The sequence below is a fragment of the Taudactylus pleione genome, unplaced genomic scaffold (genome assembly GCF_031769625.1).
Source record: "Taudactylus pleione unplaced genomic scaffold, aTauple2 ptg000046l, whole genome shotgun sequence".
In the NCBI taxonomy this organism is placed as follows: Eukaryota; Metazoa; Chordata; class Amphibia; order Anura; family Myobatrachidae; genus Taudactylus; species Taudactylus pleione.
Window position 1 is genome coordinate 7,157,250 of NW_028284448.1, and position 24,814 is coordinate 7,182,063.

General features: G+C 42.8%; 1 protein-coding gene across 2 annotated transcripts in view; it reads right to left on the bottom strand.

The window, feature by feature from the left end:
• SEC63 (SEC63 protein translocation regulator) overlaps positions 1–24,381 on the bottom strand; it is a 47,640-nt gene extending 23,259 nt beyond the window's left edge. Inside the window, exons 1-8 of one of the 2 annotated variants that reach the window (XM_088460451.1) lie at positions 24,105–24,381; positions 11,274–11,373; positions 9,469–9,583; positions 8,370–8,482; positions 7,264–7,325; positions 7,014–7,072; positions 4,939–4,989; positions 730–838 (exon numbers count right to left, since the gene is read on the bottom strand). In XM_088460451.1, the coding sequence (XP_088316577.1) occupies positions 730–838; positions 4,939–4,989; positions 7,014–7,072; positions 7,264–7,325; positions 8,370–8,482; positions 9,469–9,583; positions 11,274–11,373; positions 24,105–24,228 (733 nt within the window). In that variant the 5' untranslated portion in view covers positions 24,229–24,381. The remainder of the gene's footprint in view (positions 1–729; positions 839–4,938; positions 4,990–7,013; positions 7,073–7,263; positions 7,326–8,369; positions 8,483–9,468; positions 9,584–11,273; positions 11,374–24,104) is intronic. The other variant, XM_088460452.1, reaches the window with a different exon arrangement.
• Between the last annotated feature and the right edge of the window lie 433 nt (positions 24,382–24,814).

The window sequence follows — 24,814 nt, forward strand, 5'->3', positions numbered from 1 at the left end:
TTTGGTATTCTATTTATTCACCACTATGCATAGCAAATCTCAGGTTATATTACTGCACTGCAGAGCCTACAATCTCATTTCAGATACAAGGTAATTAAATAATGATGCAAAGATTAAAATTTGAGCCATCCAGCAAATTCCTCGGCATTACTCTCTAACACTGAACCAAGTATTTTCACCGTGAAAAGCATTACTAGTGAGCTGGTAGGAATCTTATAGAAATAAATATCGCAGGCTCACGGTCTTTCGGAATTATTATAACTAGAATATTTAACTACTGTAATAAGAAAAAAACATTTTTTATCACCCAAATGAGGAGATTGCTGGATTGATTTTTGTTAAAAGAGTTTAGCTCTAATCAATGTTGAGTCGTATAGAACAACATCTAGCCATTATTTAGATTCTACTTAAAACAAAAACAATTCTAAAATAAAGCCCTTGAATATTTACTCCTAATACTTGTGTGAGCAAAATAAAATGCAGAACACCACTGAAGCTGTGAATTGCATTCCCTTAGGCACCGAGTAGTGGAAAAAGTAATAAGGAAAGCTTAAAGTGTTGTAACCAACATGGATTAGGGGCTAGCTTTTCATATATATATATATATCTATCTATCTCAAGTGGAGCAAGATTAGTGTGTACATTAAGGTTGGGAAACATTGCAGAACCAGATATGAAAACTAAAAATAATTCTCATAACAGGCTCACTGCAATATAATATCAACTCACGTTTCATATCCATGTTGCGGGTCTTGTACACAAAATATGTGTAGATCTGAGTAGTGCGAATAAGGATCTGATCTCCACTATAACGGATTGATTTATACCACCAAGAACCCTAGAACAACAATTGCTCCAATCAATAAGGTTTGAGACACTTTTTTTATATAGATGCAAGATATCCTATTTTGTGTTCTTTCATTTTCTATAGTTTCTCTGTAACACAATAGGGAAAATTCTAAAAATACAAACTGGATTAAAAAGATGTTGAAAATTACATAGTTACAATGGAATCCCACCACGAAGTAAAAAAAAAAAAAAAAAAAGTTTACCAAAAGCAGAACACGCAAAACATGTTACATTTGTTGAAAAGCATCTATACTATAGCATTTGCTTTCCCCTGTCGTAGTCATAATTAACTATGTTATCAAGCATAACAGGCTGTAAGCACACTCAGGGGCCGTTGCAGAGTTGAACAAAAGTTGGCCATAAACACTGCTGCATTGCGTGCATGAAACAAATTGCATATATTCACTTGTATGCACACATCTCTGCAGCCAGACCGTCCCTTATCCATAAGATTGGGTTCACAGCAATCATCATTATCAGTGCACACTTGTACCAGCCTATGCTAGCTGCAATAGATTAGTCTGAAATAAGGCAGAGTTAAATGCATGCATAGCCTGCAACTAAACTTAGCCTATTATACACCACAAGAGAACAAATAAATGAAGCTCAATATCGATATTGTAATTTTCAGCATAGGGTATAAAAATTAAATCAATGATCTACTTGTCATATATCTAAGAAACAGAAGGAACAAAAGTATCTACATAGGCAAAGGACATTGATTAATTTTTATACCCTATGCTGAAAATTACAATATCGATATTGAGCTTCATTTATTTGTTCTCTTGGGACTATTTTTTATATATTTATATTTTTTCAACGCCGGCCGACTGTTGATTTTTTATGTATTGTTTTTTATTTATTGTCATTATTAAATTAATTATCTGTTAGCGCTGTCTAGCTTTTGTTTTTTACTGTTTGTTATAGGTCCAGAGCATATACCTATTTCTGATAGCAGCTATAGATTATTTATTTCACCTATTTTTACTATATTGCATATGAATATTCATTGATTAGTGCGCTCGATCCCCCTCTTTTTGTTTTTATTATACACCACAAATGGAATTCAGAGACTGCGAACAGCTATGCATTACTCGTAGCTATGCATGTAGTTATACACGATAATCACAGCACATCTGTACATTACAAGAAGTATTGAGGTAGTCTACATTCACAGCCTGGAGTCGGCTGAACAATGTCGAGAAGATAGGAGAGGTTTGACAACCAAAGGATCTTGACTGTTTTCCTGCTATTTTTAGGCTGTGAACAATTATTATTCCGGTCCATAAACTGAATGATAACGGTTTACAACAGTCGCTTCATCAGCTAATCTATTGGTGAACAATTCCACAGGCCTGCAAAATTCCATCGGCCTGTACAGCAAGTGTAGTGGACGCCTGATCGCCCGTACACACAGCACAATGTGCAGATATATCTGCCATTAACTGTGCAGTACAGCCAACGCGGTATGTCTGAACGACAGCGTTAACAGACATATCACTGGCCGATGGACACACAATATATTGGCCGATCAATTGATCGGCCAATATATCTGCCAGTGTGTACCCAGCATAAGAGTTGTGGGAAGAGATCAGATGATTATGTAAGAGAGAACCAAAACCTAGCTAACTCTACTTAAAGATGAGAATTTTTGTTGGCACTTGTCACGACCAATGCAAATCTGTATGTATTTAGCAAATTAAAGAACAAATGGTTTGTTCATATTTTGATCAAACATTTAAGCTTTGCAGTTTTATAGGCTTGAAGCCCCAATATTGAGAAAAAATAAAAAAAAAGGGACATGTTGTCTACTTCAAAATGTATTTCATTTGTACAGAACAAACTTAAAAATTCACAATAAAATTAGAAACAAAATATTACAAAAAAGGTTAAAAAAAAAACAAAAAAAAAAAAACTTTTCTACTATAACAAAGGAAAAGCAATAGAACTTCTCTAACTACCAATATCGCATAACTGCATGCCAACGTGGTTATTACTGTGCATTTATCATTCCATTAATTGTACAGATCTCATGTGATAGCGGAAACTTTAGATTATACTTGTACAGCTTTACTTTATATTATACTTTGGATTATATTTGTACTAGATGAGTGTGGTATGTTATGTCGACATCCACACGGGCAAACTTAAATGGACATTCACGGAAGACAATAGAGGTGGATGATCGCAGGATCCTTTCCATGGTAAAGAAAAACCCCCTTCACAAGGATCCAGCAAAGTGAAGAGCACACTCCGGGAGGTAGGCATATCATTATCCAAGTCTACCATAAAGAGAAGACTTTAAGAGCAAATACAGGGTTCACCACAAGGTGCTAAGTATTCATAGGCCTCAAGAATAAAAAGACCAGATTTTACCAAAAAAACAACTAACATATCCAGCCCATTTCTGGAACAACATTCTTTGGACAAATGAAACGAAGATCAACCTTCTCTTCCCATCATTCTCTACCAGAATGATGGGAAGAGAAAAAGTATGGAGAAGGCTTAGAATGGCTCATGATCCAAAGCATACCACATCATCTGTTATACATGGTGGAGGCAGTGTGATGGCATGGACATGCATGACTTCCAATTGCACTGGGTCACTAGTGTTTATTGATGATGTGACAGAATACAGAGGCAGCCGGATGAATTCTGAAGTGTATAGGGATATATTGTCTGCTCAGATTCAGCCAACTTCAGAAAAGTTAAATGGAAGGTCCTTCACAGTATAGATGGGCAATGACCCAAAACATACTGTGAAAGTAGCCCAGGAGTTTGTTTGAAGGGGAATATTCTGCAATGGCAGAGTCAATCACCCGATCCCATTTCACTTGCTGAAGACAAAACTAAGGGCAGAAAGGCCCACAAACAAACATCATCTGAAGACAGCTGCCATAAAGGCATGTCAAAGCATAATAAAAGGAGCACACCCAGAAGTTAGTGATGTCCATGGGTTCCAGACTTCAGGCAGTCATTGCCTGCAAATTATTCTTGACAAAGTATTAAAAATTAACATTTTATTTATGATAAAGTTAATCAATACATTTGAGCCCCTGAAAATAGGGGAAGGTGCATAAAAATGGTTGCAATTCCTAAACATTGCAGATTATATTTTTGTTCAGCCCCTTGAATAAAAGCTGAAAGTCTGCACTTCAATTCAATCTCCAATTACAAATTCATTGTGGTTGCGTACAGAGCCAAAATTATGAAAATTGTCTCAGTGCCCAAATCATATAAAGAAATTATGTGCAGACAATTGATAAAACAAGTGTCTACCCCATACAGTGAAATTAACTGCGAAACCGAAAACAATTATTTAAATCATACCTGCATATGCATTAAGTTAAAAGGAAAATCATAGCATATTACAGAGATACACTTGTAGTAAATAGCAAAATTGTTCATGCAGATAGAACTGCCAGCCATCTGTCCTGATTCATTAAAGGCACTGAAATTGTTTTCAACTAGAAAACAAATTCTGCAAAAAAAAATATATATATACATTTTAAATGTCACATGCCTTGATAGAAATTCAGCAAATTTATTATTCAGCTGTTAAGGGGCGTATCCATTAGCAGATAAATTGAACGATATATCGTTCAGTCGTTCAATTTATCTGCTAATGGATAGGCCCTGAATGATGACAGATGCGCACTCCCGCGGCCGATAAATTGTGTCTTTCATCTCTCCAACATGTTGGTCAATTATCGCTTGTCGCCGCCAGATATTAGAAATATCTGGCAGTTTATAAGCGGTAAACGAACAATATTTTTAATGAAAATTCATAGAAACATTAAAAAAAATCCACTCCTTGAATGATGTCATGCAATATCATTCATCGTTCCCAAAAATCTGTAATGTACATGACAGATAACTGTCACCGCAGCTCCAGGAATTTTCAAGGGATAATCTTTTGTCTTTCAGCGTTAGAAAAAGATCTTTTAATGGATAGACCCCATTATGGTTCTGTAGGGTTGAGGGTTGTTTTCGTCATATACACGATCAATTATGTTGTTTTTCCATTATACACATGAACTCGGTACCCCAGCATTGTCAGTTCTAGACAGACAGCTGTGTAGCACTTACCACAACAACTGGAAGAATAACCATGAAGGCGAGTCCATACACAAGAAGAACCTATAACAGAGCATACAGACATGTCAGCACAAACATGTTCATCTACCGATCTGAAACCCATATTCAAATCTTATTAAGTAGGAACACAACTAATTACATCTTACACGTAACCATAATACAATTCAATAAAAGCAAGATATACATTAAAACTAGAGATGAGCGGGTCCGGTTCTCTGTGAACCGGACCCACCCGAACTTCGTGTACCCGAGCCGAGATCAGAGTCCAGTTCGGGTTTTCCCGCCTGACTCAGATCCGAAAAATGAGGCAAAATGTGTCATCCTCCCGCTGTCGGATTCTCGCAGGTTTTGGATTGTATACCAGGTCCTGGTGATCGGCGCCATTTTCACTTCAGCTGTGGAGAGTGTACAGAACTGTCGTGCTGCTCTGTCTGTGCATGTGCTGCTGTGTCACTGTTGTCCTGTCGGGGGCTTGGGTTGCAGGCTGCTGCGGTGTTGTCCATAAAGGGGCTGTGGCTCCAGTACATAAAGGGGGGCTTCAGTAATCAGTACATAAAGAGGTGCTGCTGTGTCACTGTTGTCCTGACAATCAAGGGGCTGGGGCTGCAGTTCATAATGGGGTGCTTTGTTGTCCAGGGGGGAGCTCTGTCAATCCAGGGGTGCTCTTCCCCAGTGTAAAAAAAATAAATAAAAAGTTAAATAAAATTACCATTCCACAAAAAATAAGATTTTTTTTCAGGTTTTATTTTTTGTGTGTGTTAACTACGCTATTATTGTTCGGTGACACTGCCGGCCAGACAGTTTATCATCCGCGTATTTGTGACTCTGCAGTTGGCCGTCCGCACTCCGTAGGAGTGCTTTGTTGTCCATAAAGGGGTGCTGTGTTCATCAAGATGCTGCTACCAGGTTGGGAATTGCTTTCCTAGTGAAGTGGAATCTAGATGGGATTTGGTAGCGGGGACACAGGACCTCAATTAACTGTCTAAAACCCACTGCATTATTGGCGGATATTGGACGCACATCTAATACCAGCATAGATGTTATGGCGTCAGTGATCACTGGGTGACTGCTGGCATACTTGCTCCCGCTTACAAAAGGATTGTTTAACAGTCAATTGTTTTTTAAAGTTCCCTGGTCCCCTTCTGGGATGAAAAACCACTTCCAGCAGCAGCAGGTATAGCACTCAAGGATTCTTCTGGAGCAAGGACGGATGTGAATGATTTAAATATTTTTTGTAAATGCCTCCCCTCTTCTCCTCCCTAATAAATTTGCTTCAAAATCAAAAAAAGTTAAATCAAATATATTCCTTTCCCCACCTTCAACTACATACATACTCCCACACCCTCACTCATCTTTAATAAAAATATTTGTTTCCTGATGTGCCAAGTTGGAAGTTGAACTGCCACAGCTGCTGCAATCTTTGACATGCGGTTGCTGAATGCCAAAAATGTCCAGAAATGTTTATGACCACAGACAGTATCTCCTGCATGCCCCTTTAATTTAAAAAAATATTCTGAACCACCAAGATGATTTTGTGGACAAAACATGGGACATATTGTGCACCCATGCTCTCCCCACCTCCCTCAAAAATTTGCTTCGGAATCAAAAAATGAAATTAAATTTACTACCAATCAACCCTTCATTTCCCTGCCGTCAATTACATACATACTCCATCTTCCTCAGGCTTCTTGATTATTGAAAACATAAAAGTTTCCTTATGTGCCATGTTGGAAGTTGAACGGCCATGTGTTTGTGCCGCCCACGGTTGCTGCTTAGCTTAGTCAGCCAAGATTGGTGCAAATTGTGGGCCTAAACTGGATGAAAATATTGTCAAAATTTACTGGAAATATGTGGAAATTAATGTTATTGAGGATAGTAATACTGTAGGATCTAAAAAAAACAAAAAAACAAATTGTGTGATTTGAGCAGCTTTAATAATTTTTTTTTAAAAATTCAGATCCTAAACACGCAAGGGCTGTTTTGGCAAAATCAAATCCATATCCAAAAACCAAAGATGGGGGTCGGCGCACATCCCTAATTAAAACCATTCAGTTTAACTAACTCACCAACATAGAATTTTTCTGGTCCACAATCCATGCCGGCAGGGCAATGCCAAAATTTGTAGCTTTAAAAAAAAAATGAAACGAAAATATGTTTGTGAAGATTTATATTTTAAAGGTACTGGAAAGTAGTAACATTACTCAACACTAAAGATAGCAAAAACTCTTATCCTATTAATTAAAGAACAATAGTAATACAGTGATAGTATTATACCTTAGACCCCATAATGTCCATAAAAGTAGTATAGTTGCTTACCCTGTGGCCCATCAGGGTTACCATATTCTTCCCAATTCTTCCTGGACTGTTCATCTGTTAAGCTAAAAATGAGCAAAATACAGTGAATTATTATTCAGAGAGCTATCAGATTTAAGATACCATGTGTCAAATTTATAACAATTATATACTGTTGAGTGTAGAACTTTAGTACTTATGTTTTCTTGTACAGTTTATGATTTACTAGTAATATCACACAGGTAACCTGATCCTTCTTCTGTACATTTTTTTTTATATTTTATAGTTGAAATGTATGAATTGCATTAATTAAAGATAGTATATACACAATTAAAGATTACCTGCCTGATAACAGTCAGACTACAATACTAGCACGTATAAAATAACAGGTGACAACCTTCTTTATGAGCTGGCAGTGGGGACACCCAGTGATTGTGCTAATTGCATACATATTAGCTGGGTGGACTATAATATGTAAAAATAAATTATATATATATATATATATATATATATATATACATACATACATACACACACACACATCCATGTACGCTCAGCGGTTCTCCACCCCCCCTTTCCCCAACTGACAGTACTTGCCCCGCCTGAAATAATTGTCAGTAGTAAATATCATTTTTTTTTTCCCTCTTCCCACGTGTTTCAGCTGCAGGTTCCAGTTGACTGTACCTGAGTCAATGTTTCCCACTTGTATTGCACATGTATAAGTCAATTCGATTTTATTTTTCAAGCGTTAAGGCCTGCACGCCATTTTCTATACAGCATTGATTATAATGGGGCTAGTTTTGTCAGCAAACACAGCTCAGTAATACCACTGGGCTGCATAGCTATTAGAAGTAAGTAAATGTACCAGAGGTCAAAATGTATGTATATTGAAAGATATTCATTTAAAATCTGTACTAATGAAGGTGCTGGTCTCAATAATTATTTAAGAAACCTATAGATAATTTACACAGAACTCAGAATTACAAATACTGTTATAAGTATCCTGTATTAACAGAATATGCCACAACAGTAAATAAAATATATTGTAATGTATATGAATTTAATAAGCGGTAGAGCATTTTTTATGACTGACCCAGGCTACACACAACATTAAAGTGGTAAATGCTTACGCTGCATAAGCCTTCGCTATCCGCATAAACATAACTTCATCTCCTCCTTTGTCAGGGTGGAATTTCAGAGAAAGCAGGCGGTATTGTTTCTTAATTTCTGGCACAGCTGCACCCTTTAAAAAAAGAACAGATACATAAATTCTCCTAGCAAAGAAAAATAATGGCACTAGCATACTGTGAAATTAGATAAATATATATACAGGTTGAGTCTCCCATATCCAAAATGCATGGGACCAGGGGTATTTTGGATATCGGAATATTCCGTCATTTGGAATATTTGCAAACCATAATGAAATATTTTGGGACTGGGACTCAAATCTAAACACAGAATGCATTTATGTTTTATATACACCTTCTACCACAGCCTGCAGGTAATTCTATACAATACTTTCAATAATTTTGTGGCTCAAACACAGTTTGTGAAAACTTCCGTATTTCGGAATATTTGGATATGGGAGACTCAACCTGTATATATATATATTAATGGGCAGATTCAATTAGCCACGGGGTGAGTTACGCGTTCTGTTCCCCCATATAAAGTGCCAGCAGCTGTTAAATTTAATTTAGAGACCAGCGTTGAAGAGGCAGCAGGTAACAATTATTTGAGCCTTGATTATCCAAAACCCTTTCTTTTATGCTAACAATTATTCCTGTTCGCACCCACCAGTCAGATATCAAGTCGGTGGAGAAAGCCTGAATGACCCCCACAGTCTTTAATAAACTAAATAAATTGTTATGTGCACAGTACATTGTGTTTCATCACCAACACCCATTACAAATGTGCAGCTGTTTGGGCCTCACGATAGACCATAAGCCGATAGACGGAATACCGACCGCCGGCTTCCCGACTGTATAACCTCCGAAGGTAAGCCGGGAGACGGGTGCGGACAGCCGCGCAGGAGGGTGGCGGTTAGGGTTAGGCACCCCTAAGGGGGGGCTGGGGGGAATTAGGTTAGTGAATACTTACCTTGGGACGATCAGTATTTTCATTCTTGTCGGCCTGCCGCTGTCGGGATGCGGCCGGCGGTAAATCATACCAAATCCCTTTCATTTATGGAGCATTTACAACTGATATTTGTTAATATATTTAGTTACTTACCGGATCTAAACCTAACACTTCATAAGGGTTGTATTCTTGATATTCTTTATCTGTTTTGGAAACTTTGTAGGCAAGAAAAAGAAATAATGCCCATCCAATCAGCAATATAACTTTCCTGTTTAAATAGACATAGGAAAAAAAAGAAATAAATATACAATATTGGAAAGCATGTAGAAGTCCAGTACCTCTCATTCTGATTTTTCAATGCTCATACAATGCTACTGCCAGCTAAAATCAATCATGCACTGGCCACTACCAATCTGGAATACAAGGTGCAAAACAGGTAGGAACCATTAAATCATGACCACAATTTATCCAGATGCAACATCTGATGCCATAACGTAACAAATGCAGTTTGGGGAAATATCACAGTTTAGGGCAGTGGTTCCCAAACTGTGCGCCGTGGCACCCTGGGGTGCCTCGGGACACTTGCAGTGGTGCCTCAGGTTGGTGGTCAAGCACCAAATGAAATTCTTTATGGTCAATGTAATGTAAATATGTGCACAAACAGAAGCACAAACCTGTCCAATGCTGATACACTAGGGTGCCATGATTCAAAAAAGTTTGGGAACCTCTGGTTTACGAAATACAACAAAAATAAAAAGTAAAAAAGATCTCTGTGTTAGCAAAAGGATTTATGCTTGCTCCATAAAGAGCAACTACAACATATATGTAAGGCATTGGAGCACCAGCAGAGACGTCATGAAATACATTTTTGGGGGGGGAATAGTCTACTAATCCTGACACCAATTTGGCCTCCTAAAATCCAAACTTTAAAGCTGCAATTGTTAGTTTTTTTGCTATCCCAGTCCAACAGCGATTATTTCTTTATTGGATTACTATTTAATTGCATTTGTTCAAGCTGCAAAGCACGTGACACAATGTAAAGTATTCCATCCAAAACATAGCACCAAAATGACACAGGCGACAACATCTCCATTAGTGGCTTTCATTAACAGGTACAATTAGTGGCATGAGAAAAGTTGGTATGTTTTGCATATTTATTGTTTCTAATTAGCAACAGTAATTACTACATCAACATACAGGTGAAACTTACATACACCTCAGCTGGGGTACACACACTATGTGATCCATTGCACAATATATTGTTCCGATGCAGATTGGAACGATGGGTCATATAGGGTGTACGCCAGATCGCACGGGTTCCCGCCGGTCATTCATTGCATCGTCACATCTACTGTGCCACACAGCAGATGGGACAATGCGATGAATAACGCCATGCTGCTATATGCAGCATAGAGCGATACATCGCACACTGTATTGTGCAGTATCTACGGACGTAGTGATGTATCGTAACAGCGTGACGTCTCGTCGACTGGGTACATCATCGTGTAGTGTGTATCCAGCTTTTCTTTTTTCTCACAAAGCAATTCTGCCTGAAGTTCATGTGCATGGGTGATGATGCAAACAATAAGCTTAGCTTCCATGTTACAGCAGGAGAAGGAAGGGTGAAGCATGGTTGCTAATATTATTGAAGGAGGGTGGCGAAGTCATACATATTAATGGGGGAGGAGGAAAGGGAAGGGAGGTCCAGGCACATCCTGGGAGAGACATTGGCTGACCGTGCAGCTGCAGTGTTCTTGTGTGTGCAGAGTGTTTTCTTTTCCTGTACACCTTAGGGAGACAGATGTGTTTCCCTACACAGGAACATAATTGGCCTGCCATTTGGAGGTGCAGACTGTTACTGCACACCATGATCTAGAATACTGAAATACACTTAACATTTTAAAATGAAAAATGCTATTAAAAAGAGCACATAGATAAAAACAAAATTCGTCACTTACTTAACAGTTGGAATTATATTTTGCTGTGGCTTTATAGACTTCAACTGATACCATAAACAGCTTCTATATACATGACGTATATTTTTCAGTCGGACGTGTTCTATAAATGAATAAAAACATTTAAACAACAGTTTAGAAAGGGGTTAAAAATCAAGAACTAAGTGTAATTTAATTGTTGGCAAAGACTAGTGCAAACAAGTTAAAAAATATAATTAAAGTGAATGGACCTGTACACACGATTTCTGACAAGTGTTTGCTTGACATCAATTTCGACGTGGATGCAGCATTAACAAATGTTGACACTCAGTAAAATTAAGAAATGCCAGGTAAAGCACTTCATATACTATGCTACAACGCACTTTTATGATGCCAGTTTGTACAAGACCTAAAACACATGCATCAGCTGTACAATCAATTTGAAACAACTTCCTGAGCAATGTTTTATGGGGCCTATCTATTAGACGACTTTCTGAACGATGCGACCAAAACCAGGAGGTTTTGGTCGGACCGTTCAGAAATTCGTCTAATGGATAGCCGGCAAGTACAAGCAATGCACGGTCCTTGCCGACACCAACTATCTGTGGAACATGCCAGTCAACCTGACGACGATCGACAGGTTAGGCATGTTCTCAGATAGGTCGGTCTCCTGCACTGAATGACGTTCAGTGAACACCGCTCAGTGCGGGCACCGCACCTAGGCGACCTGACGGACTGAACTCTAGTCGTTCAGTTTTTCAGGTCGCCTAATGGATAGGCCCCTTTACCATTACATGTATAATAGTAATGGAGTTATGAAACATCCAACATCAATAACAGAGTAAAACCTAATTAAGAAAATCGGGACAGGTGAATATACTTTGAATACATATCCTAGTTTGTGATTGTCACTTTCAAATTGTATATAACTATCCTATATTATCTTGTAATAATGTGAATATGTGCAAAGTTCAGCATAGCTATAGCTCACACAGCAGTCTGTTGCAACATCTTTAAAAGGAACTTCATGAAAAGTTCTTTGCAATGGTTATAATTATTGTAGCAATTATATCGGATGGCTCCCTAAATGCAGCAACAACTGGAGCAGGAACACCTGTTGGCAATATCTAGATGTGTCAGGCATCTGAATTGTTTTTCTAGTGAAAATTCTACATGCAAAGCAATCTAAACTTTATGCCACCAAGAAGCTCCTAAACATCACAGAAATGGCATAATTTCCTTCCCCAGAAGTATATTAGAGTCAGGGAACATTATCACGGCATTAACTTTCCTATTAAGTGAACACACTACAAACTGGAGCAGGTGTTAACACTAACAAGTATGTTCAACAATTTATCAGTGTTGGGTTTTTTTTACTCACCCAGGTACATAAGCATAACATGACTAGTAAGTAAAGATCTTTATCCTGGCAAAGGCACAAAAAGATAACAATAAAGTCTAATAAAGATCTTTTGTTCCAAAATCCTGGGTTATTGCAGGTTTAACCTGAGCTGCTGCTGGGTGTGAAAGGGGCAATAGTTGGATTCCCAGGTCAAGTGACCCCACAATCCAACCAGGTAGCTTGCAGGGTTTAACACGGGTAACCAGGTCCTGTTTATGGCATGGGGACTGTCATCTCCAAGCGCAGATAGGCAAGTTCCACTGCACCCATATGCATCGTGAAAGGCGCCAACCCAGGAATAAACCGGGTCGGCGCCGTGGTCTGACCCAGTTTGCCAAATACCAGGTCAGACTCAGGACATTAGTAAAAAAGGGGTGCGATAGAGAGCAAGTAACTGTGTACCTAGACAAACCATGTTGTAATGAAAGGTGTGCAAATACATTTATTATTTGGCATGAACGGTAAATACTGACTGATTCTGCATGTAACTTATAAATGCTGGACAGCTTTATTTTAATACTGCAATTTAGATTTCAATATGGACACTCGCTCCCAAATCTTTCTGCACATGTTACATCTGCCCCAGCTGCAGTGCAGCATGGTTTTACCAAGATGCACAGTTACTCTCTCTCTTTTGTACTCTATACCCAAAGCTGAATCAGTCCCAAGAACCACTTGGCCCATCTAAGCTGCCCCTTTTTAACCTTAAGGTAACCCCAAACCCTATTAAAATGGCTGTCATCGAGGTGACATAAAAGATGTAAAGTGTATTTATTATTTATTTATTAATAGTTATTTATATAGCACACAGACTTTCCGTAGCACTTTAAAGAGAATATTTGACCATTCATATCAGTCCCTGCCTCAGTGGGGCTTACAACCTACAAAGACATGTTGTACTGGATAATTCAAGCTTTTGTCCTAAAATTCTTCACTGCACAGTATGTCTGGAGTGACTATAGCTGTTTGTGATGGAGAGAAGGAAATAATGAACTAATGTTTACTTTTAGCTCTATATTTACTCAGTTGAAAGGGTATGCCAGAGTGGAACAAACAAATTATTTTACATGTGTGCGTTAATACATGAAATTTTCCATGTTTGGGTACAAGAAAAAGACGTAATACATCTGTAATTTGTCTAAAAAAACGATCACATAAGTAGGTCTGTGTTATTCATGAATATCCAAACTGTGGAATACAAAATACTTGTTTTTATTTATTATAGACCAAGTTATAAGGTTTGAAAACAAAAAGAAGTATATTTTACATTTCAAAAACTTTCCCCTCCCACCAAAGTATGACTCCCATTTAAAATAGACACATCAACCTGTGAATATGCCTATCATTTAGTAAGTACTGGAATATCACACTAGTGCATTTATTAGCTTAGCTCAGAAACAATGGAGCACATTAAAGATTTTAAAGTTCATAATAAGTAAAACTGGGTCCTGTGTTCTCAACCTTCGGAATGTGTACCCCGATTTAATAGTTTTCAGAATGTATTTTACCCTAGACGGTAAAATGCTCTCTGAAGAGAAACATATTTATTATAGGAGTGTCACTTGAACTCTAAGGGGGAGATTCAAAGTAAGTACACGTTTTCTCGCACATTGTTTTACACGGCTTAAGGGGCCTATGTATCAAAGCTTGTTGAGAAATAAAATTGATAGCGAAAAAGTATTAACCAATCAGTTCCTAACTGTCACTTTTCATACACAGCCTATAAAATGTTAGAAGCTGATTGGTTGGTGATTTATATATCACAATTTTATCTCTCATCAAGCTTTGATACATATGCCCCATAGTGCAAACAGAAATTCAAATACATTGTCCCTTAAAACTAGTAGATAATATGAGATATGGTAAGAACTTACCCTTGTTATCTCTATTTCTACGAAGTCCATAGGGTTCCACAGGATACCTTGGGGTATAGGTGTGACGTCAGTCGCAGGGCACCAAAGAGTTAAGCTTTCAGCCTCCCAGGATGCACTAGGTCCCCCTCCTATACCCCGCCCCCGGGCCAAGGCACCTCAGTTAGTTACCAAGCCATAGGCCAGAGGAGGAGAAGGAAGAGAGAGAACAAAGATCTGGACACATACAAGAATCACATTCTCACCAGAGGGAGACGGAAAACCGGTGACCAGAGCAAAGCCCATCTGCAGCACAGGTGCGACAGGGCGGGAGTCCTGTGGAACCCTATGGACTTCGTAGAAATAGAGATAACAAGGGTAAGTTCTTACCATAGCTCATATTTTCTACTTCAGGGTCCATAGGGTATCCACAGGATACCTTGGGGATGTCCCAAAGCAGTATCCTTTAAGGGTGGGGACGCTCCTGTGCAGAAAGGAGAATCCGCCGCCCGAAGGAAGCATCCTGAGAGGCGAAGGTGTCAAACCTGTAATACCTCACGAAGGTATGGACAGAAGACCACGTAGCAGCCTTGCAGATCTGAACTGCCGAGGCACCACGTCGAGCTGCCCACGAAGGACCCACAGACCTAGTGGAATGAGCCTTCAGAGAAGGAGGGACCGGTAGGCCTTCATGAAGATAAGCTTCAGAAATAGCCATACGGATCCAGGCTGCCAAAAGTTTGCTTTGAAGCAGGCCAACCCTTTTTACGGAAGCCATAGAGGACAAACAAAGCGTCCGACTTCCTAAACGAAGAAGTGCGGTCAACATAAGTCCTTAAGGCCCGCACAACATCCAAAGAGGCCTCACCCACGGAAAGACCCGGTGAGTTAAAGGCCGGAACAACTATTTCCTCGTTAACATGAAACTGGGAAACAACTTTGGGAAGAAACTCGGGCCGAGTGCGGAGCACTGCCCTGTTCCCATGAAAAACCAAGAAAGGGGGTCTACAAGAAAGAGCCCCTAACTCAGAAACACGTCTGGCCGAAGCAATGGCCAGAAGGAAAACAGCCTTAGCTGTTAGCCATTTAATATCCACTGAGCCTAGTGGTTCAAACGGTGGTCCTTGGAGAGCCCTCAGGACCACAGCCAAATCCCAAGGCGCCACAGGTGGAACAAAGGGCGGCTGAATACGGAGAACACCTTGCATAAAGGTGCGCACATCCGGGATTGTAGCAATCCTACGGTGAAACTAGACCGATAGGGCCGAAACCTGTACCTTCAAAGAAGCAAGGCGAAGCCCATGATCTAGTCCCGCTTGCAGGAAGGCGAGAATCCGAGACAGACGAAACTCCCGCGGTGCATAACCTCTCGGTCGACACCACTGGAAGAACGTATGCCACACGCGATGGTATATCCTCGCGGAAGACGGTTTCCGAGCTCGTAACATGGTACGCACCACAGAGCTGGAAAACCCCCGGGACCTCAGCATGGCCGTCTCAACAGCCACGCCGTCAAAGACAGCCGAGTCAGGTCCGGGTGAAGGCAAGGACCCTGAGACAGAAGGTCCGGTCGTAGCGGCAACCGCAGAGGACTGTCCACGGACAGACCCTGAAGGTCTGAGAACCAGTGCCGTCTGGGCCACGCGGGAGCCATCAACAGGAGCGTCCCTCCTTCCTGTTTGAATTTCCGGATTACCCGTGGAAGAAGGGAGACCGGAGGGAACAGGTATGCGAACCGGAACGTCCACCGGACGGACAGAGCTTCCACCAGAGACGCCCCTTCGTCTCTTGTGCGAGACCCGTACACCAGCAACTTGTTGTTGTGCCGGGACGCCATGAGGTCGATTTCTGGAAGACCCCACCTGTCCACCAGTAGTTGAAAAACGTCCGTGTGCAGGGACCATTCCCCTGGATGAACGTCCTGGCGACTTAGAAAGTCCGCCTCCCAATTTAGCACTCCCGGGATGAAGACCGCTGATATGGCTGGAAGATCGCGCTCCGCCCAAACCAGGATCCGAGAGACCTCTACGAGAGCCGCCCGACTGCGAGTTCCTCCTTGCCTGTTTATGTAGGCCACGGTGGTAGCGTTGTCCGACTGGACCTGCACCGGGTGACCCTGGAGAAACCGCTGTGCCTGCAGGAGAGCATTGAAGACCGCACGGAGTTCCAAGATATTTATTGGAAGCTCCGCTTCTGTCGGCGTCCACCTGCCCTGGAACAAGTGTGGACCCGAAACTGCTCCCCAGCCCCGAAGACTGGCGTCCGTTGTCAACAGGACCCAATTTGGAACCCAGAACGGACGTCCCTTGTTGAGGTGGGTCGTCTTTAACCACCACGCAAGGGACAGGCGAACCTCCGGGGTGAGCACAATCATCTGGAACTTCAGAGACTGAGGCAGCCCGTTCCACTTGGACAGGATCAGGTGCTGCAGAGGTCTGGAGTGAAACTGGGCGTATTCCACCATGTCGAACACCGACACCATGGAGCCCAGTAACCTCATCGCCGAGTGTAAGGACACCCGGCGGCTGTGCAGACAACTGCGCACCCTTGACTGTAAAGCAGAGATCTTGTCCTCCGTCACGAAGATCCTTTGCTGTCCCGAGTCCAATAAGGCTCCAAGATGCAGAATCCTCCGAGACGGGATTAGAGTGGACTTCTGCCAGTTGATTAGCCAGCCGTGCCGTTGCAGCAGTGCAATGGTCAGGTCCAAGTGGTGTAACAGGAGCTCTGGAGATCCTGCCACCAATAACAGGTCGTCCAAGTACGGCAACATGCGGACTCCTTGCAGCCGCAGAGAAGCCGCCATGACCGCCATCACCTTGGTGAAAACACGTGGTGCTGTCGCCAGGCCAAAAGGTAACGCCCGAAACTGGAAGTGGTCGCTGCGGATTGCAAACCGAAGGAACTCTTGATGGCGCAAAAGAATAGGGACATGCAGGTAAGCGTCCTGTATGTCCAATGACACCATGTAGTCCCCAGGTTCCAGCGCCAGAATGATGGACCGTAGAGTCTCCATCCGAAACTTCGGGACCCGCAAAGACTTGTTGAGTGCTCTGAGGTTGAGAATCGGACGATATGACCCATTGGGTTTCTGTACCAAAAATAGATTTGAATAGAAACCCTGGCCCCTCTGGGAGAATGGAACAGGCACTATAACTTCAGCCTGGAGCATAGTGTGCAATACCTTCAGCAGCTCCGTAGCCTTGTTCCGGTCTGATGGTAGACCCGTGGTGAAGAATCGAGCCGGGGGTCTGTGCCGGAAGGAGAGGGCGTACCCGTGGGAGACCACCTCCAGAACCCAAGTGTCTGTCGTAGTGAACGACCAACACCGGGAGAACTGCAGCAGGCGGCCTCCCACCCTGGGATCCCCCAAAGGGAGGCCCGGACAGTCAGGCCGCAGGCTTGTCATCTGGCTTGGGGGCCGGACGTCTGGTACTCCATGCCTGTTTCCGGGGCTTGACCGATTTCTTAGGGCCAGCCTGTCGAGGAAACGACTGTGGTTTGGGCCTGCCCTGGGCCCTAGATGACCGAAAGGACGATGGTCCAGAACCAGAAGGAGCAGCGGCCGACGGGAGACAAGCAGATTTGGCTGCCGCCAGCGTGGCCACAATCTTATCCAGATCCGGACCGAAGAGAACTTCTCCGGTAAACGGCAACGCTTCCAGACCTTTCTTGGAATCTGCGTCCGCCTTCCAGGATCGCAGCCACAAGGTGCAGATTTCTACCTTGCGGTCCGTAGCATCCTTAAGGGAGGACATGGATGGCATCGGCAATGTGGCACTACGGACAAGACGGGTCACGTGAGAATCCACCTGTGGAGGGGATTCACACTTAGCAAAATAATTATCCGCGAACGGATAAGCCACCGCCAGGCGTCTCTGCGGCTGGTATCTTTTGCCAGGTTGTTTCCACGCCTCCTCTAAATGGTCCACCAACTGACCCGAAAGAGGAAAGACTGTGGCATCGCCCTTCACATCTTTGAAAAAGGCATACTTAGATTTAGCCGCTGGGGGAACTTCGTCCTCAATCACCAAGGCTGTGCGGACCGCCCGAATAAGTCCAGGAACATATACTTTGGACTTAGCATCAGCGTCCTTAGTATGGAGAGGTTCCTGATCGTAAGGATCCAGAATCTCCCCATCATCAGACGTCCCTTCGTCATCCTCATAAGGAGCGGACAGAGACGCCACCAGCCTTTTATGAGGCCGCATCACAGACTCCCCTTGCAACACATCCGACAAGTGCTGTACAGAACTAGTCAGGGAGTTAACCCACGCTGGCTCCTGAGAACCCGGGAGCGGGGAAATAGGGAGACTGTGGGGTACCACCAATTGTCGTGGGAACCCCTGCATGGGTGACGACACCACAGACTGCTGGGACAAACCCATCGGAGTAAACGCGGGCTGCGGAGCTAACTGGCCCACTAAAGCTGTTAACGCCTGAGCGAAGCAAGCCCTGGGCGGCTCCTGTACCGGTGCTGTAACCGTAATAGGCCGCGCCATGGACAAACACTGGCGGCAAAGGCCCTCCGCGCTACCCTCCCCCTCCGCTAACAGTACTTTGCACATGGTACACTGTAGCCGGAGGGGAAAATCACTTTCAGACATGATGGCACCATGTATGTGACCTCTCTCACCAATTAAGTATTAAATAGGCGAGAGACCACCCTGCAGCACCGCACTGCAAGGGCTTTAGCAGAAAGAACAGGGACAGTAATAAAGCTGACAGTTTTGAGAAGATAAAGTTACAGGCAGCAGCGCTAGCACAGTCACATACAATGCAGAGAAATAACAATTCCTGCAGTAACAGCGCTGATCACTCAACTACACAGACACAGGGCCTGGTAGGACACAGCGCTGCATACACAGACCTGAGCCACAGCGGAGGAGAGGTATGCGGGGGGACCCAGACCACGATGCTTCCTTCCAGGCTTCCAGCAGCGTTCACCATGCGTTGCAGAGAAGATGGCCGCCGAGGAGCAGAGAGAAGCTGGCCTGGGGGAGGAGCGCTGACACAGGACCAGTCAGCACAGTGCAGAGAGGGCTGTGTGCAGCGGGGGAGGCGCCGGCTGTGAGACAGGGAAGGCGCGCTCCCCTGGCATGCATTTAACCCCTGGGACGCCGCAGCGCTACCGCTCTGCTGCGGTCCGCTGTCCCAGGGGGTAGTGGAAAGAACAGGTTCAGTACCTGGCTCCACGCTGCAGCCAGTCCCCAGGGAGCCCCCTGCCTGGGGACTTAGGACCATGTGACCAGCGGGGACCCACCGCGGGACCCCGCTGCTTACCTTTGTCCCCCTTGGATCCGGCCATGGTCCGGAACATCTGGGGTCACCGCTAGCTGTGACCCCAGATGCTCACCAGCATCCCCGGATCGGTACCGGCGTTCTGGTACCGGCGGGGGTGTAGGGAAGACAGCATGGACCTCAGGACTGACTGTCCATGCTGTACATCCAGATGTGCAGCCACAGCTGCACTGAAGAAAGCTTCAGGGGCTCTTCTAGCCCCCACTCCGACAGGTGCACCCGACGCCGGCCGGGCACCAAACTAAACTGAGGTGCCTTGGCCCGGGGGCGGGGTATAGGAGGGGGACCTAGTGCATCCTGGGAGGCTGAAAGCTTAACTCTTTGGTGCCCTGCGACTGACGTCACACCTATACCCCAAGGTATCCTGTGGAAACCCTATGGACCCTGAAGTAGAAAAGTATTTTGATCTAGATCGTATACTTTCAAGAGTACTAGAACGAATAAGAGTAGTGTTTGCAATGCAGTTAATCAACATTTTTAACCAACCACTACTAGCAGATGAAATTCAATGTGATTGGAAAATGTAATTCCACTATACAAAACGGCAGTAGGCAAGAATGCGATAATAGAACTGTACATGATATTGTTGTAAAATTCTTTATAACAACTTTTGCTGCTGGAAGATAATCTTAAGGGGCCTATCAATTACGCGACCTGAAAAACTGAACGACTAGCGTTCAGTCCTTCAGGTCGCCAGGTGCGGTGCCCACACTGAACGGCGTTCACTGAACGTCGTTTAGTGCAGGATCCCATCCTCCTATCTGGGAACATGTGGAACCTGACTATCGTCGTCAGGTTGACCAGCATGTTGCGTAGATAGTCGGGGTCGGCAAGAAGCCAGCGTGCGCGCGCATCGCTGGTCCTTGCCAGCTATACATTAGACATCTTTCTGAACAATGCGACCAAAACCTCCGGGTTTTGGTCGGATCGTTCAAAAAGTCGTGTAATGCATAGGCGTGTAATGCATTAAGCATATCTAGGGGAATTTTTTGGATTTGGTAACTAAAGTGAAACCTTAGGTTTAATCGGTGGATATAACGGCTTTAAATTTTAGCAAACCATTTGACACAGTATCTCATAATAAATTAACTTTAAATTAATTCAGAAAATATTGGCTTGAACTCAAAGTTAATGGAATACATAAAGGTTTGGTTTAATGTCAGAAGATCAAGTATTAATGTCAGAAGGTCAAAACTCTATTTTAAATTTAAGATAAATCATTGATTTTTTTTTTTTTATAAGAATTAATTTCTGTTGCCATTGCTACTACTGCTTTAGTGATATATAGAGCCCACAACTTCAGCAAATATGTGGAACAAGTGCCTTGGCCATGTGACCAGCAGTGAGCGTGAAGGGCAGATATGTACAAGAGTTCTACGCAGCACAAAATCAAAAGCCTTTTCCCAAGCCAGTAGAGGAAGGAGGTTTGGTTAAATGATGATGGACAGTCATGATTGCTAACAGTTGACTAATGGTGCACGCAGCCATTTTTTGGACAACTGACCGATAACGATATCATTATTGTTCAGTCGTCAACAAAAATCGTTCAGTTTCTGCCCCAAAACGATGAACGATAACTACCAATGTGCGTTTCCGTTTGTAGTTATTGTTCATTGACCGAACCTCCCTTCCAACCTGATGGTAATGTCAGGTTGGACATGTTCGGGATCAGGGAGGGTGGCCGGCACTGAATGAAATCATTCTCGATTTTGTTCAGTGTTTCTGCTGTGTCGTTAGCGACACTGAGCACACCCCTGCCGGGGACACAGGACGATTTCATTCATGGAGCGAATTGGCCCATGTGTATGCACCTTTAGATTATTACCACACTAGCTCATCTTTCAAGTCATCATCATCTGCAGTCTCTCCTCATTCCAACATACCAGACCATGGGTAGCTGCACAAACAAAGGTCAATGACAGCTTTAGTAAACATGGCTGATAGTAACATCTTCTTGCAGAAGCCACATGGACTTTTTCCAGCAGCATTACAATGTTTTTTTCACCATTAATCTATGTATTTGTTGTTCTTCACAACTCTTAAGCCGGATACACACTAGAAGACATTTTAAATGAATTTGCAGATAACGACCACGTTACGATACAATCTTTAAGATGTCCATTGTGTATGCACTGTCACTGACTATGTCCGCTCCCGCACAAAGTCAGTGACCTTGTCCATCGGACAGATGGGTGATAACGCCAGCAGGGGCAATGCTGCTGAACCATGGCCCTCGCCGTTGCTGCCGGCATCGGCAAGTTTGTATGCACTTGCCGATGCCGGCACCCCACCAGGTCCCTTCGCTAGCAAGGTCGGTACCCGGCATTAGATTGTAAGGTAATTTGGGATAATTGCCATCTGTTTCAAGTCACTATGGGGGAATTGAAATAGCCACGAAAAATGGCTAATCGTGCACATTTATACTTATCACGCTATACTATAAGATGTGATTTTCGCAGGTGCAAATTCTTCATAGCATAAAGTCACAAAGTTTTCACCACCTCCTGAGCAGGTGAAAAGTTGGGGAAAATCCCTATTTCAAGGTAAAAATTTCAGGACTTAGTTCAGAACCACTGGGACACCCTTCTTAATGACTAATTAGGCAAAAATAAATTTTTCAATTAGATTAATTTGGCCAATAATGACATGTCATATTTGGGGTGATCAAGTGCAAAATGCAGGAAAATGGTTTAATTAATGTGAGATAGGTATATGTGGATGCCATATGAATGGGACTGGTGTTTCTTAATATTGCAGGTGGGTGTTAGATGTGTATTTTGAACTTTTTTTACAAGTATCTTTAAATGACACAAATATATACTTATAGGTATTTTTATGCACCCACAATTTATAAAGCCCTTTTATTTTGAATAAAAAAAAAACTTGTGCTTTTTATCATTATGTGACTAATTTAGAATATGCATACAACAGCCATTTGACACAAATAAAGAATCTCAAATACTTTTATTAGGACCACTAATACACTTGTATATCGATATGCTATATCAATGTGCCTTTTTTTGTGGTACAAACATAATTTTCCCATTTTCACCTATACTTAAGAATTCTTGCACGAATGCTGCTTCTCGACTTTTGGAACTGAATTGCACGAAAAACGTGTCCGCATAGACGCGCTAAGCGGAATTTGCATAAACTTAGAGCGGGAAAATTTGCTGCATTATCACAGCAAATATATATGTATCATTTAGATCCTGAAGAGTTTGTTCATAAACTAAAAGGTTGATATTTACATCACTGTGTTGAGCTTTAATGACTGCGTCTGAGTGCTGCACCTTTTGGGTGATATATGTAGAAAACCTCCTACAAGTCTGATGTTGAATCATTTATAGGTATGAACAACAGGAGCAAACAGAACTCATACCAATGTGTAACCCTGAACCCCATAAATACAGATCAAATGCAAACTCATGTCAGTGATAAAAAGGTTACTTTTAGGAATCACCAACAGATCAAGTCATAAAACTTGTCCTGAAACTGGGATTTTCCTAATAAATAAGACAGACATTCCAAGATCCAAGGGTCTCACACAGCACAATATAATGTCTAGTGCCACTTTAGTATGCAAGTACAGTACTTCCCTACCACAATGCTTGCTTGATATCTATAAAACAGCTGCTGAGAACACACAAAGCAAAGATACAGGTCTGCTGCATAGATTGTAAACTTGTTTGTTGCAACATTTTTTCTAAACTGTAGCTATTGTTTATTCTGTTTAAGCTAAATCAAATGAACCTGTATTGTTTCATTAACATATGCTATTCATAATAAGTTTTCTTATAGGGATTTATTCAGCATTTGCACTAACCTACATATGCATGGATCACAGACAGTATGTACTAATGACAGTGCTAGTCATACACTGCTGCATAGAACTGTTTGCAGATTGAGGAACGCAAATGTATTTCTGTAATAACTAGAATGTAAGACTAGTACACATTGGGGAAAATAGTTCTATTTGTAGAGGGCAGAAGTAGGTATTGTACGAGCAGGGTGTATAGCCAGATTAGGAAGCATATGAGTGTGCACCATGTAACCCCCAGTGTAGGGTGACCCAGAGTGTAGTATGGCCATATGCATGAATATGAAGACGTGTAGGTGCAGAGCACCGGGCAGCAGCGACTACAGCCCTTCCCATAGGCTGACAGCAGGAAGAGACCTACACACATGGGGGAACAGCAGGCTATAGAGAAGGTGCCGGTGAGGCCTGAGTTATACCCTGCACACACAGCCGCCATACTCGCACTACACCGGCGCACAGCGCTGCTGCTGCCGGGCACTCACCCGAGTTCTGGTCTCGGGGCCAGAGGTAATATGTGGCCGGGATGACGATCAGCCCCACGAAGGAAGTCAGGAAGTAGAGGAACGTGTTGCCGCTATCGTCATACTGGAACTGCTGCCCGGCCATGGCTGCCCTTCCTCTCCACGCCGGGATAGCTGCCGGGAACCGGGACCCTCGCGGTACCTGAGACAAGGCCACTGACCGACCGACGGCCGTTACCCGGCGAAGGCCCCGCCCACCTCCTCCTCATTGGCACGCCCGCATGTGACGTCACCCCCAACAAAGCCTCGCGACAGTGGCTATGGGAGACGTGTTATTTTTTCGAGTAAACTTTATTGGAAAGAAACACAGTCAGCAAAGTAACGTCACATTATTATTATTATTATTATTATTATTATTATACACAGAGGTCTCTCTCATAGCTGCTTCTACTACTGTAGTCTTGTGCGGCAGTGCCCGTATTACCCTGTTGTTGGGATATAAACTATGTCACAGATCATTACAGAGGTTGAGACGTGTAATGTTATTCCGGGGGCATCATCTATATTACCCTACTGTGCACACATGTAACGCTCAGTGCTCAGCTGTCATTCTGGCATTTCTTAAGGTATGATAAAGGTTACAGTCATAACTTATATTCTAACATCATAGCTGCCATAGAGTACAGTATACAGCGATATTCCACGTTGCACATGTCCTGGTAATATGCGAT